General features: G+C 41.5%; 1 protein-coding gene across 3 annotated transcripts in view; it reads right to left on the bottom strand.

Annotated features, from left to right (window-relative positions):
- Positions 1–1,326: 1,326 nt before the first annotated feature.
- The window catches only part of Amph (amphiphysin), a 188,954-nt gene continuing 175,791 nt past the window's right edge, over positions 1,327–14,489 (bottom strand). For all 3 annotated transcript variants that reach the window (XM_041645689.1, XM_041645690.1, XM_041645691.1), the window contains one exon: positions 1,327–7,056. In XM_041645689.1, coding sequence (XP_041501623.1) covers positions 6,949–7,056 — 108 coding nt within the window. In that variant the 3' untranslated portion in view covers positions 1,327–6,948. The remainder of the gene's footprint in view (positions 7,057–14,489) is intronic.

The following is a 14,489-nucleotide window of genomic DNA, read 5'->3' as shown; positions in this document are numbered from 1 at the left end:
ATATTCAGACGGGGCCATCTGTTGGCATCATCTCAGTAGGATTCAACCTTTTAAAAATATCTTTAAATATTTTAATGATTGAATTCTAAGAACCAGCAAGCCTGTCAACTGTGACTCGCTGCAACCTGTAACTGGAGGGCGTGATGGCCGGCTAGGATTTGGATGCTAAAAACAAGCTCCTATCTTCTCGTTCATGTTCATCTGAATGAGCTACTAAAGACTGATCAGTTCCCAAATCCAGTCCTTCACTGTCCTCACCCTAGGTTGCTTCAATCATCTCAGAAAAAAGGAGGTGTGACAGACCTCCAAGGTGAGTGACAGTGGCCAGAGGCACTTAAATGACCCTGGCAGCTAATAGACGGCAGATTTCCCCAGAGAAAAGGGAGGAAACTCACATTTTCTACAACCACAGAAGACAATAAACAATTCACTTTACCCTGGTTTTAATTTATGCGCTGAAACCACTCTCTGTGGCTGAGGATTATGGGTTATCTAAGTCTCAAGGCTGATGACCAGGCATGGTGGGGCAAACCTGTAGGCCCAGCTATTTGGGAGGCTGAGGCATGAGAGTGGTAAGTCCTAGGCCTGCCTGGCCTCTACACCAAGTTTAAGCCTATCAGGGGCAACTCAAGATTCTCTCAAAATAAAGGTAATTTAAAATGTGACTGGGATGTATCTCAGTGGTAGGGTACCTGCCTAGCAGTACTGAGTTCAATTCCCATTACTGAAAAACAATGAAAATGTTCACATATGGGTTTTTGGGTGTGTTATCCAGGAATTAGTGACATATCTTGTGGAGTTGCTGGTGCTGTTTTAGAATTTAGATGCCCTGTTTTTCTTATATTCTTACATATGGTGTCACGCTCTCATTCCTAATCCATGCCAGCATCATGGCAACTGGTCCACTTGTTTTCTCTCCATCCCTATCTCTCCCTGTGCTCTCAATCCAATACATTTGCTGCATGTCCTTGGAGCCTCTGTTAATCCGTGTGAATGGCCTAGTAGCACTTTGTGAATAATGTGTTTTACCTGCTTGAGCCAAATGCTCTTCCCTCCTGAGTTGCACTCCTGGTTTGGAGCTCCCGTCTGATTCCCTTGCTCCACAGTTGGCATTCACGTAGCTTCCCAGGGTTAGGGGCTTTGCTGTCACTGCCCATGCTGTGCTGTAACCTTCGTGGGCCTCCTTTCTCCAAAATCAGTCCTAGGGCGCTTGGTCAGGGGACACACACACATGTGCGCGTGCGCACACACACACACACACACACACACACACACACACACACACACACTTTCAAAGAGTACTGCCAGTGGGTGGTGGTAGAAATTTTTAATTTTTTCCAGTACATACTGAGCAAGATCTCATCAGTTACCAGATGCTAAACCGATCATTAGGAAACCGGCATGTATTCTGTCCAGCCTCCTTCAAAATCCTGGCTATTCATGTCCTTTACACTTAGCAAAGAGGAAGTGCCCTAGCACAGGGTTAGAGATGGAGGCAGGGTTCTGAGGTTTCACATATACTGGTACTGCAAATCACTATGTGACCTTGCTCTTTTTCTTTGTTTGTAATAGAATATTAGTGATTACATCATAGTTTTGTGAAGATCAAGTGATTTCAAACAGAACACTTAAGAGAGCCTGGCAAAACTATATGTAAGTCACTACTCACGTCAGTGGATCAAAAATACACACACAAACAAATAGAATCAAGAAGCCAGTGGATATAGATATAAATTAGATATAAATTATTGTAAGGGTAATTTTTGAAACCCCTTCTCGGATGAGTAGTTTTGTGTGTTACCTGTTAAGCCTTTGTGAGTGTCAGATGTAACAAGTATATTAAACTGCTTGCCATCTGTATCTATTCATTAAACGAAGCTTTCTAGTCAAACCTTTTCATTTATTTTTGGCCACGCACTTGGTAGGCTTTGGAGTTTTATTTAATATTGCCCTCCAGTGTGACAGGATCACTTTTTCTATTTCTTTTATATTTAATTTCAGACATCCTGTAATGCTGCTCTTGGGAGGCTTCTGTAGTTTTCTGAACAAATTGATTGGTGCTAAGCCTCTTGTTTATCCACACAGCACACTTACATATGAATGCCTGGGTGGATGGAGAATTTGAAGCTGGGGTAAACAGCATAGGAAACCAAGGGCTGAAGGCACTCATGCACACTCAGCACACACGGAGAAATCTGAGTGGGAGAAAGCACAGGATTGAGCAGGAGGAGAGTGAGACATAGGCTGTGTTCTGGGGTGGCAGGGAGAAGTTTGGGCAAGTAGAGAAGGGGACATTCCAGAAGGGCTTGCAGAGGAATAGCATGTGCTGGTTTAGGGGTACAGGGTAGGGCAGTGAGAAGACTCATAGGAGGGAAGCAGAGGGGAAATACTGGTGAAGATGGGGCGTCTTTTGAAGGCCCACTTGGATACCAATGATACACAGTATCCAGAAGATACTCCTCGCTGTCATATGGGTAGGAGAAACAATGTTAAGGGGGGAACTGTTAATACACTGGGATTAGAGTTGTGCTTATAAAATGTATTGAGGAGAGGGAAAAAACTGGGAAGGCAGGGGGTGCCAAATCACCTCTGGCTGTGGGGACATGCATGCCTCCAGGACCAGGTAATAGACAGTAAAGTACAGGATGGCATGACGTCATGGAGGGTTATAGCTAACAACTCAGGTTAGGAAGGAGCTTGACAACTGTTTAATGATCATGAAAATATGTGGAGTTAGAAGCAAGAAGAAGGCCTTCTCGAGGATCAGTCCTGAGACAGCAGGGATACAAACTGAAGGTTATTGTCATCTCCCTACTTAGGGCCCCACTCCCAACCCCCTCAGAAAGAAGGGAAACAAGCACAGAAAACCAGAAGGAGAAATCAGAGAGGTAGGACAAGTGGAATTTGTACACCGGAATCTTAGAGAGAGTGTGGAAACGTTTGATGGTATCAGATGCCACAGAAACCACATGGTGGTCAGAAATGGGGAAGATACAGCAACGTGAAAGTCTATAGTGTTTATTGATGGGGAGAGGGTACACGGGTGCCATCCGTATGGCAAAGTACTTACAAACAAGGTGCTCCCACACTCAACTGAACTTCTATAACTTCATGACGGACAAGGATGGCTTTCTCAAGAGCTAAATACAGACACACCCATAGGTGCTGCAGGGAGGCAAATATAAGCTTACAGCTCCACTTGATCTTCAAGCATCGACACCTGAGTGTTTGACCTGAGATTGTATGGGTCTGGGGCAATTCAGATTTTAGGAAACCAATACAAAGTTTACATTTCCTTTGAAAAAAGCTTTAGGGTCCTTCTCTCTGTTTGCATAGATTTAAGAGTTGTGTCACAATTATTTTTTAAACCGTAAAAGTCATTAAGTGATCTTGTAAAAGTCTAACCAATGGCTGTAAATGTTTGGGTAGACTACTCATCTTCTCATGCATTTGAATGTTTGGGGCTTTTGAGCTTGCTCAGTCCCGTGCTGTGTGCTAGGATACAGAGAGTTGCTCTCAGCCTGATCAATCTCAGCCTAATGTTGAAGGTTAAGAAAATCTCAAATCAATGCTGAGTCTGGAAAAAGAATGGAACTTCATGGCTCTCAGCTGTCTTTGTCAAGAGACTGTCAATGTCTTTTTCATGAAGCTATGAATTGTCTATATACTTGAGGACCAATAAGAGGTAACATTTTGGGAAGCTACACTACGACAGACAACCACAGGAGACCCAACCTGATGTGCCTTCCATCAAGGCCTGGCCCACAGTGTTTATAAAGATTTTTTCTCAGCTCTAAGTAAATTAGAAAGCAGAATTTAGTTGATCTTCTCAAAAAAACACTAGTAAAGTCCTAGGGATGGTCACTCTGATGATTGGTGTTTCTCTAAAGCTTCAAGATGCTCAGTCATGTAGTCTGTGTAGAATAGAAGGCTGAGTCTTAGTCGTTATCAAATTCATTTCTTATAGGTTTGGAGTTTTCTTTAAGGAGTTTTCTTTAAGGAGTCATCAGAATCGGATGTGGAATTATGAGATTTTACTAATGACCCAATCCACGGCTTCTATGTGTTTTCAAAGAGCATTCAGTGCAATGAGTCTTCACAGTCTACCCAATAGAGGTCATCATCATAGTTTTCTTGTTGACTCGAAAGCTTCCCTAGCATTGACAAAAAGAGTCTTGATGGTGCTACAGCAGCATAGAGCAGGGAACTTTTCCTGTTCAGGGAGACAGTCCACCCTGAGATGTCATTGAATGTTTAACACAGCAAAGGATGCTGTAGCTATCCATACCACGTAAGGTAATGGAGTGAAGTTCTAGCATGGGGCCAGGCCAGTGTCCACTTCTTGATAACCACAGGCTTTCTTCGATTCTTAAAGATTTGAAAATCTGTATGCCATTGGTTTTGAACAAGGGGGTAAAAAATTAAGTGGCTCAGACACAGCTTCTTGGATCCAGGCCATGTGGGATAAGATATACATACAAATTCACCGATATACAACCTAATGACATACATGGGACGGGTTCATCGCAGTGGTAGGCATGGAAGTTTCTGAAGCCACTCCCACCCCATTAGCAAGCCCACTAGAAACAATGTCCACTGTATGTAAGAGTGGGTTCTGTAGCACGGGACTAGTGCGCTATTTCCCTCTCATCCCTTCTCAGGATGTTAGGAAATCTTGGATCTTGCAGTTTCTGGAACAATCTGATTACTTGTATTTAATATTTCAAAACCAAAATATTATTTAAATATGGATTAAACAATTTAAAGCACATTGTTTTGGATAAACTTAGTAGGCTCACCTAGGTACATTCATCCAGGAAGTTTAGGGCAAAATTTATCTCAGCCACGTCCTGGCATGTTTTGTTCCATGTCAGCCACTAGGGGAGGACCACAGTGGAATTTCAGAGTAACTGCTCCTCCAAGGGATGTGACAACTGGCTTTGCTTGTTATTTATTAAAACCATTTGGAGGGCTGGAGATGCAGATAAATTGCCTAGCATTTGCAAGGGTCAGAGTTTAATACCAAGCACAACAAACAATAACAAAACTAAAGCAAAGAAATCAAGCCCCTGTTTGCTCAGTCACTTTTCAGCACCCCAGAGTCTCTCATGGCGGGGTAATTTCCTCCATAGGGCTCACCTTGCTGCACTTGGCTTGACTAATTCCCTGGCAAGCTGCTGGACAATGGCATTTTACGTTTTATTTTCTTGCACTAGTCTAACATTCAAAATGACTAAGTCAACTCTTGGGAAAATAATGGGTCAATAGAAATTTCCCTGTTAACACTTAAAAGAACATAAAACCCAGTAATCTATCAGGAGAATTGGAAGCATAAAAAAGAAATACATTCATGCATATTCTTGATCAGTGTGTGCTGTATACAGAGCTCTATTAGTAGAAATTTCTCAAAATGGAACATGCTTGTATGATGAATTCTCTTCCAGCTACAATGGCTCCATGAATTGACTTTTCTATTCCATTCGATCTACTTTTTTATGTACTTACACACATAAAAATGCCAGAAAGAAAAGTGAGCAAAAATGAAGCTGTTGTGAGGCTGATTATGAGCCATACGGTTGTCAGTGAGTCACAGACCGAGTGTCCACAGCCAGCAACACAAGGGCGGCCTCCCCACAGCTGTTATTTGCGCTCTAGTAATTGCCGGTTCCCAGGATGCACCGAGTGACCAGCAATGACTGCGATGGAGAGATGGTGAAGTAAGGCAGGGCCATGGAGCACAACCCAGAGGTGGAACAAGCGCACGTCTGCACAAATAACAACTCCAGTCTAAACTGTTTCAAGTAGCATGTCCAACTGGAACAAGATTTCAAAAAGGGGGAAAAAACACTCATGAAAAAGAATCAGTGTAACTTGGAGATTGCCAAAGGTTTATTTGGAATGACACAGCACTGAGAAACAAAACGGTTACAGATGGTTTGTGATACAGCACATATCACCTCTTTCACTTGAGAATGCTCTGTGAAGATGAGTTGCATAAAGATAACGTGGAAGTTATATAGGAGCTTTTGTAAATAGGTTCTTTTGCCCCTTCATCCATCCAATTGCATAAAGGCAGAAGTGAAGACTGCGTCGTTGCTGGCCCAGATCTGATTTTTATCAGGCCCCAGCAGCTGAGCAGCTACACCACCACACCCTGCTCTCTCCAAAGGGGGCAGCAGCATGGGCATGCTATCTGGCATATCACCCTGAAAACGGCACACACACAGACACTGTCAACTGTTTTGGCAATGGGATGAGTGGTTTTGCCCTGAGGCAAAACCGCAGCTGTAATGCCAGACGGAATAAGAGCAATGCACGTATCAATGACACTTAGAGGAGAAGTGCTACGGTGGGAGGGGAAGGAATCAGCTATGCATATGTAGCCATCTGCATACACATAGGTCCAGCAGGCATGGGAATTAGCTTGTGGGACTGTCTGTCCATACGTATGTATATAGAGGTGATCGGAAAAGACTGTGGAGAACGTTTGCAGCCTGTTGAGTTTTAAACGCAGTAAACTTGAAAGGGAAAGAGAGCCTGTGCTCACACTGGGCAAGGGAGTACGATGGTGTCTCACTACAGGATAACTCATTACATCTGCAGGGCAGCCACTCGACATCACACACTTGATGCAAAGAAGTCGGAGTCTGGTCTGGAAAAAGCTACTTTAGACTTGGAGGAAGGGAATCAAGTTACCAGTGTCCACAGTTAGACGAAGCACACACAGACCTCTATTGAACACAGGGAACAAAGTAAGAACTTGTTCCTTAGTTTGCTATTTTCCCCTCTTCTTAAGGTTTTTGCATACATGCTCTATGGATCTGTCTTCCCAAGCCTCATCTGGCACCAGACTGTCAATCTCTATGAGGGTAGTAGCAAGAGTGAACTCCTCCGCATTTCATGAAGGTTTAACAACCTAGTCATGTGACTCTTGAAACATCTGCAGCCCTACTCCAGACGCCGGGTGAAGTTCTCTGGAAAGAGGCCTTTGTAAGTGGCCAGGTCTCTGTATTGAAGCCAGTCTGACTCCTTCACCCCCACCAACCAGCCTGCATCCTGCAAGACAAGAACAGGGTTTCAGAGCACAGAAAATTCCGGGGCATAGTCACAGTGCCAAGAACTTTCATAATAGCCCATTCAGCTTGTACTGCCACCTCAGGACGCAACACTTCCATAAAACATTGTAGAATCTAGAAGTCGATAAAAATAATGAAAAAATAATTTGTTATATATTATTGTGCATAGTTAAATTAAGGTTAATTTTAACATTCTAATTTCTTATAGGGGATACTTGGCTAACGTTCACTGAGTTAGAAGTTGTTAAGGAAAAGGGATTTCATATGAAAACATGGTATTCAAGGAACACAACCAATTGTCTTGTGCTTCACAGTGGACGAGGATTGAGGAAGCAACCCTTGGTGCCAAGCAGGGTCAAACATTTTAAAGTTGTTAGGTTAGAATATAATGCTGACGCAGCCACCAAATGTCTGGTGTTGCATCCTGAGCCACTTTCTTACAGGAAAGAATTGTCCCATGGCTCATACCACGTAGCCCCAACAAAGCCTCATATACAGGACTCATAGCTATTGGATGCTGTACCAGTGCTGCTGCTGCTGCCTGATGTTGTTTCACATCCACAGGAGTTACAGGGAAATTTGATGTTGTGGTATACTTGCTGGAGACACGCGTTCTTTCTAAATGAACTCTGTTTCTCTGATCGGTGCCATCATGCAAATAAAGACAACTGGCCATAGGAAAGTTGCAGAATTCATGCTTAGACGTCCAGTGACAGAAGGAGAGACAATTGCACTAACTGGGAATTGCAAGCTGCTCTCTGCCCTTGGCCTCCAGAGAAAAAGGGACAGCGAAGGATACGTACTATGTGGACAGGAGTAGGAAGCGGCTATCTTTATTATGTTAACCAAGGCAGGAAAGAGAGCCCACTTACAATGAGGGATGGCCAGATTTAATCCGAAGTCATCCTCCACGAAGTGCAAGAACATCTGATAAAAAGAGGTCTCAAAAATTAAATAGACCACTGGATATATTCCCTTTGATATCATCTGAGACGATAAAATGATGCTTCCAGATAGACGAGAAATATAAGCACTTAGACAGACCAATTTTTGAAGAGAGAAAATAAACCCACAAAAATAACAGAGGAAAAAAAATGTCCCAATAAACTGACTGCTAATACTCTCATTGATAAGGAACGGTGCCCTCTTCAAAATTATGATGCCACATATGTGAAGGATAAAGTTATATCTAACGTAAGAGATGATAACTAAGCATTTCCCAAGCCTCAGTATGCGTATGAAAGGTCAGGTCCCCTCCCACACTTCTACATTGAATTTTATTTACATTGAGTGGGAACCTAATGAGGCCAAATAGAGCTGGGCATTTTTAAATTGTTTCACTAGAGAACAAAAAGATAAACGACACCCACAAACCTGTAATGAAGATGTATTCTAACACATCATTCAGAAATACAACTACAACCGTAAACATAAAGGGTATTAGGCAGTATAAATCTTTAGCTGAGGAAAATTAAATTTTAACTACAGAAAATATATGGTAAAGAAGAATTTCCAGTTTTGTCTATGGTGGAACGGCTTGTATTGGATAAATGCTTTTGCATAGAGTAAGCATTCAGGTGCATATGCATATGGTGTGTGCCTATATGAATCTATACATAGCCAAATGCTTATTGTAAAATATAATTATGAAATATAAGAGGCTTATATAGAGAGAATTGGGTATAAATCATGCAGAAATAGCAGACGGCACCAAGAGTGACAAATAGCAAGCAGAGAATGGAAATCATTTAACCCCTGGACGTAGGGAATCATTGTGGGTGAAGACAGGCTAATACAGCTCTCCCCAAGAACTGGCCTCTTTCTGCATACTGCAGGGTTATAGAATATCCTGAGTAAGGCTGGAGAGTTGGCTCAGTGGTTAAGAGTGTGAACACTTGCATGCCCCAGAGTTCAGTTCCAAGCACCTGAATTGGTTCTTAGCACCCACATTGGATAGCTGAGAATCACCTATAACTCCAGTGTAGGGCATCTAACACCCAGCCTACCTAAGCACCTTCCTCATGTGCACAGATCCGCACACAGTCACATGTGCACACATAAAGTTTACAACAAAAATAAGTCAAGAAATAATGCTTACCAAGTCATGAGAACGGATAAAATACTACACTAGAGCTTCCTATAGATAGCTACCCTAAAAATACCTTAGGTTAAGAGGTAGGAATATTGTCTTAGGGCTAAGAATTTATAAAAAGCCTATCGTTACACACTCTAAGAAAATACGAAACTCTCTTCAACAATTTAGGTTAATAAGTTAGTAATTAAAGTGACTACTGAAACAAAAAAAAATAGCCTGCAGGTATAGAAAACAAAACCCAGCTCTCTAGAATGCACTATACTCTTAATGTGTCTAATGTCAATAAAAATGTTACCAGATACAAGGTCAAAATCAGAAAAACATGCCCCACAGATAAAGGCAATGGGTAGATATATGTTCTGGTGGCATACAATTTTTGAATTATCAGTTAGAAATGCAAATAAATTATAAATTTGTTTAAGTATCTAAGTTGGAAGACAGTGATTTTGAGACAGTATGTGGGAAATCTCAACAAGGAAATGGAAACTAAATTAAAGGACCAGGAAGAAATCACAGAACTATGTAATGTGATGCTGGAATTGGGATAGTCACTGCATAAACTTCACAAACACAGAGCAGCAAAAGATATTCTTATAGAGCCCCCAATCTGATTACCATGGAGGAATGTAGACTGACTAGAAGAGAACAGACTCTTAGGTATCAGCCTTGAACATACTATAATTAGGAATTGAGAAATAGAGAAGAAAAAGAAGGGGGTAGGGAAAATTAAAGAAATAGTGCCTGATAGTTTCCCATATAATAGAAAATAAAATGCCATGAGTCAAAGAAGCAATCTGAATTCCAAGTATGAAAACACACGTGCACGCACACACATCTGATAGTCAAACTCATCAGTTTGACCATGAATACCAAAAAATTTTCTGTTACACTGTTTATAGATAAGTCATACTAACCAAACAACAGCCGAGTTCTAATTATTAACAATGAAGACCACAAAGCAACATGTTGGAGAGCTGAGACAAAAAAAAAAAGGTCAGCTCCAAGTTCTCTCCCTAGTGAGAAAGCTTTTAAACTGAATAGAAATGAAGACAGGTGAAAAGGATTTGCTGTCATCAGGTCAGCGTTACAAGAACTGCTAACGAAAAGGAAACTAGCCAGGAAGAAATGAGGATACTCACACTTACAGAAATAGAAAATATACTGAGACTCTTGCTTCTTTAAGAAGATAAATTACAGTTAGTGCAAAAATAACTAAATATATATAATTATATATGTATATATATTATTGTGTGATGGATAATTTCAATTGTCAACTTGATGGGATTAGTGCTCAAGTTATTAATATGACACATTATTTGTTGTGCTCATGAGAACTGTTTTTCCTAAAGAGAAAAGACTTAATGGAGAGTAAGCACGTTGTGAGGGGAGCAATCCCACGGACTGGACTCCCAGAGTAAAAAAAGAGAGAGAGAGAGAGAGAGAGAGAGAGAGAGAGAGAGAGAAACTGGATCACCAATGGGATTCTCTTCATTTCATTCTGCTTCTTGTTCTGATGGGATACAAGGAGGTTGAGAAAGCCCAGCTCCATATTCCCACCAAAATGGAGATGCCTGTTGCTGTGCATTCTCTGCCGCAGCGAATGTTACCTCCTCAAGCCATGACCCCAAATAAGTCAATTCCTCCCTTAAGTTGCTTGTTGTCTGATACTTGGTCACAGAGATGAGGAAAATAATATAGGAGATTAGTGCTGTGGGGTGGGCTTGTGGCTGTGGCTACCTGGTCATGTGGTTTGTAGACATTTGGAACTGTTTTGTGGAATAGCTCGGGACCCATGGGCAAGAAGAGAGCTCAAATGCTGTATGAACAGCCTAATGGACTATTCTGATGGGACTGTGGGAAATTAGGATGCTGACAGAATGCAGAAGGTGAAAAGAGACTGTGCCCACAAGGTTGCAGTGAGGAAGGACTCTGCTTACCAGAGACCACTCATGTTTTATTCTGCCAAAGAACAAGGCTATGTTTTGCCTGTGTCCTGCAGTATGAGTGACATTGAACTAAACATTGAAAATTAATGGGCTAAGCTGTTTGGCAGAGGACATTTCAGAACAGCATAACATCCAGGCTGCGGTCTGGTAAAACCCAAGGTTAATGCGTTGACTTAGATTTACAGTTTAACAGAACAGAGAGATATAGAAAATGTGTAGTTTAAGGCAAAGAGCTTAAATCAGTTATGGTTATAAAAATAACTGATAAGGGCCAAAGAACTATAGTTGTTAAAAAATATTTGCATGATTAATGTAAAAATCAGAACTTTGTACTGAGAAAGTAGGAAAGCCATACAACTCTAGCCACCAAAGACTCTGAATTGCAAAAAATGCAAACTTATTTGAAATTTTTCATTTGAACTAGAATAATTGGGTGAAGACCGCATCCACGGCATCCTGGTTGAGTAGTACCACACACTGCAGTCGTTCCCCAGGTTCAGCCTTCAAGGGAAAGAGAAGCTACTGTGACTGGGGCCTAAGGAAGTCAGACTACACCTTGCACTGGCAGCAGAGTCTTGCTTTTCCTGCAGGGTATTCATTATCTTCAAACATACATTGTACAGACTCTACAGGGTCCTGGAGGTTCATGCCAACATTCCAAGAAGCAGCTGAGTCTAGCAGTGTGTGGTGGAGTCAGATTTTCTACATGGATCTCTAAGAGGGCAATGCACAAAGCTTGGAAGGTGAAGACCAAGTTGCAATACCCCCTGAGAGATTGGAAAGGCCAGTGTTGTCTGCCAACAAAAGTTTCATTCACTTAGTAAAACATAGTCAAGAGTGAGGACGCAGCATTGAAGAAAGTGCTTGTGGGAACAGCCAAGGCTAGTGGAACACAGAAGAGAATATCACAGGCCCAGGTGCCACATCCGGGCATTTGGTGTTGAGTCGGCTGGGATTCTGCCTGACTGTGGCCCAGTATTTCTTTGATCTTCTATTCCTTCCTTCTGGGGATGTTTACACTGTGCTGTTATATACTGGAAGTATGCAATATGGTGGTCTTCCTTCCTTTCTTTGTTTTTGATCTTACAGGCCTCACTGTCAAGAAACTGTCAAAGTCTCAGTTGAAACACTGAACTTAGACGTTTGAACAATGTTAGAATGTTAAGACTTTGGGAATGTTGGAGACAAACTAAAGGCATTTTTGTATAATGAGGTAAAGGTGTCACAAGTGCAATGTTATCTTTTGGAATAAAGTATTTGTTTATCAAGTTGACAACAGATACGCTTGCTATGGTTATTTTCCATTGTCAGCTTGATTAAATGAACAAATGCCTAGTGCACTTCATAAGACATGCCTCAGGACTTTTCTGTGAGTGCTCTCCGAGGGAGGGCTAACTGAAGGGAGAAAACCTGTCCCAGACGTGCAAAGCACTGCCCCATGGGTTGCAATTGAAATCAGTAAAAATGAAAACTGAGAAATGCAGCTACGTAGTGCTGTGCCCCTTCCTTTGCTCTTCATCTGCCCATATGTGAGGAGGTCCACATGCACCTTCCTAACCATGTGGCCACCTGCTGTCAGCGCTTTCCTGCCCTCGAGGATGAACTGCAGCTCCCAGTGATGGACTATATTCCCTTAAGCAATGAGCCCAAGTAAGGCCCTCTTGTTTGAGTTTCTTCTCCTCAAGTTGCTGCTTCTGCCTCCACTGTTTATCAGTTTTTCTGATGAATAGCCTAATAAAAATTAGATAACAATTTTATTAATCCTTTCAAGGAAATAATTTAAGATTAGTGATGGTTAATTGTAAGGTTTTCTTTGTTTTGTACTTTTCTGTTTTCTGGGTTATTGTTTCTAAGTGTGTGTGTGTGTGTGTGTGTGTGTGTGTGTGTGTGTGCTGAGAATGGATTTTACTATGTAGCTTAGAATAGTCTCTAACTGGTGAACCTCCCTATCTGCCTCTGCCTCCTGAGTACTGAGATATAGGCATGGGCCACTACATCTGGTTATTGAGTGCTATTGGCTGCATTATTTGTGAACTTATTTTTTATCGTTTTCTTATTTTCATTTTACACACACACACACACACACACACACACACACATATATATATATATATAATTTATTGTTAGATTATGGGTGCTTTGCCTGCTTGCATGCCTATGTGCCATATGTGTACAATGCCTGCACAGCCTGGAAGAGGGTGCTAGATTCCCAGAAACTGGAGATACAGACAGTTGTGAGCCACCATATGTTCTAGGAATCAAGTTTGAGTTCTCTGGAAGAAACACCAATGCTCTTAACTATTCAGCCATCTCTCCAGCCAGAGAATAAAATATTTCTCACTTAAAATGTTATTTGATAAATTTAATTTTTGGAAATCAGTTTTCCAGCTGGGCGGTGCTGGCGCATGCTTTTAATCCTAGCACTCAGGAGGCAGAGACAGGTGGATCGCTGTGAGTTCCAGGCCAGCCTGGTCTACAAGAGCTAGTTCCAAGACAGGCTCCAAAACTACAGAGAAACCCTGTCTCAAAAAACCGAAAAAAAATCAGTTTTTAATTTTTCTAATATTTGGAGGTTTATTTTTTTTATTTCTAACTCTTACAGAGGCAGAGAATCTAGGTGTTTAGATACCCACTGATTTATATTGCTAAATCTATTATCAAAAGAAAGAACAAAAGGTTGCCATATAAATGTTAACTTAAAAAGCTTTGATTTTTGAACTTTATTTTAGGGAGAAGACTCATACATACATTTCTTTAAAGAATTTTTTAAATTAGCATGGGAGTCATAGGTCTTCTCTGTAAAAATACATGCTCCCAGGCTTGTTTATACATGCTTTGCATACCATTTCAGGAGTCCCCAAATTGTGACTATGAACAACCTTGGAGTTCCTGTATCTTATGACCCAATCATTTGGGTCAGAGATATGTTTATCAATTGAGGTATAATTTAAATGTTGTGCTGTACAGTGGCATAGTTGTAAGTTCAATAAGGTATAAAAAGCCTATATAGGCATCACCTCATCGAGATCCGAAACAGTTCGGATTCTCTATAATGTTTCCCCAGGCTGTTTCCATGGGTTACCACACCATACAAGGCAGCCATTTCTGAGAGGGATGTTCAGCATTTCCTGAAACCTGATGCTACAAGTACAGCATCCCTAGCAAGAAATCTTGAGACAAGAAAAGCCCATCTCATCTAATTGTACAGAAAGGAACAGTCAATGGCTTCATTAAAAAAAAAGGGGGGGGGGATCCTGAAAACCAGCTGATGGAATGCCGAGTGAGCAAATTCTTAGGGACTTTTCAGAGTGGGTTCGCAGCATCTTAGAAACAGGGATGCTGCAAGAAGTCACTTGTCCAACTGGCCCTCAA

This window comes from Microtus oregoni, unplaced genomic scaffold (genome assembly GCF_018167655.1).
Source record: "Microtus oregoni isolate MIOR12 unplaced genomic scaffold, Mior012 000115F_ref0000277, whole genome shotgun sequence".
NCBI lineage: Eukaryota > Metazoa > Chordata > Mammalia > Rodentia > Cricetidae > Microtus > Microtus oregoni.
Note: the sequence above shows the minus strand (reverse complement) of the source record. Positions and strands in the feature narration are given on the sequence as shown.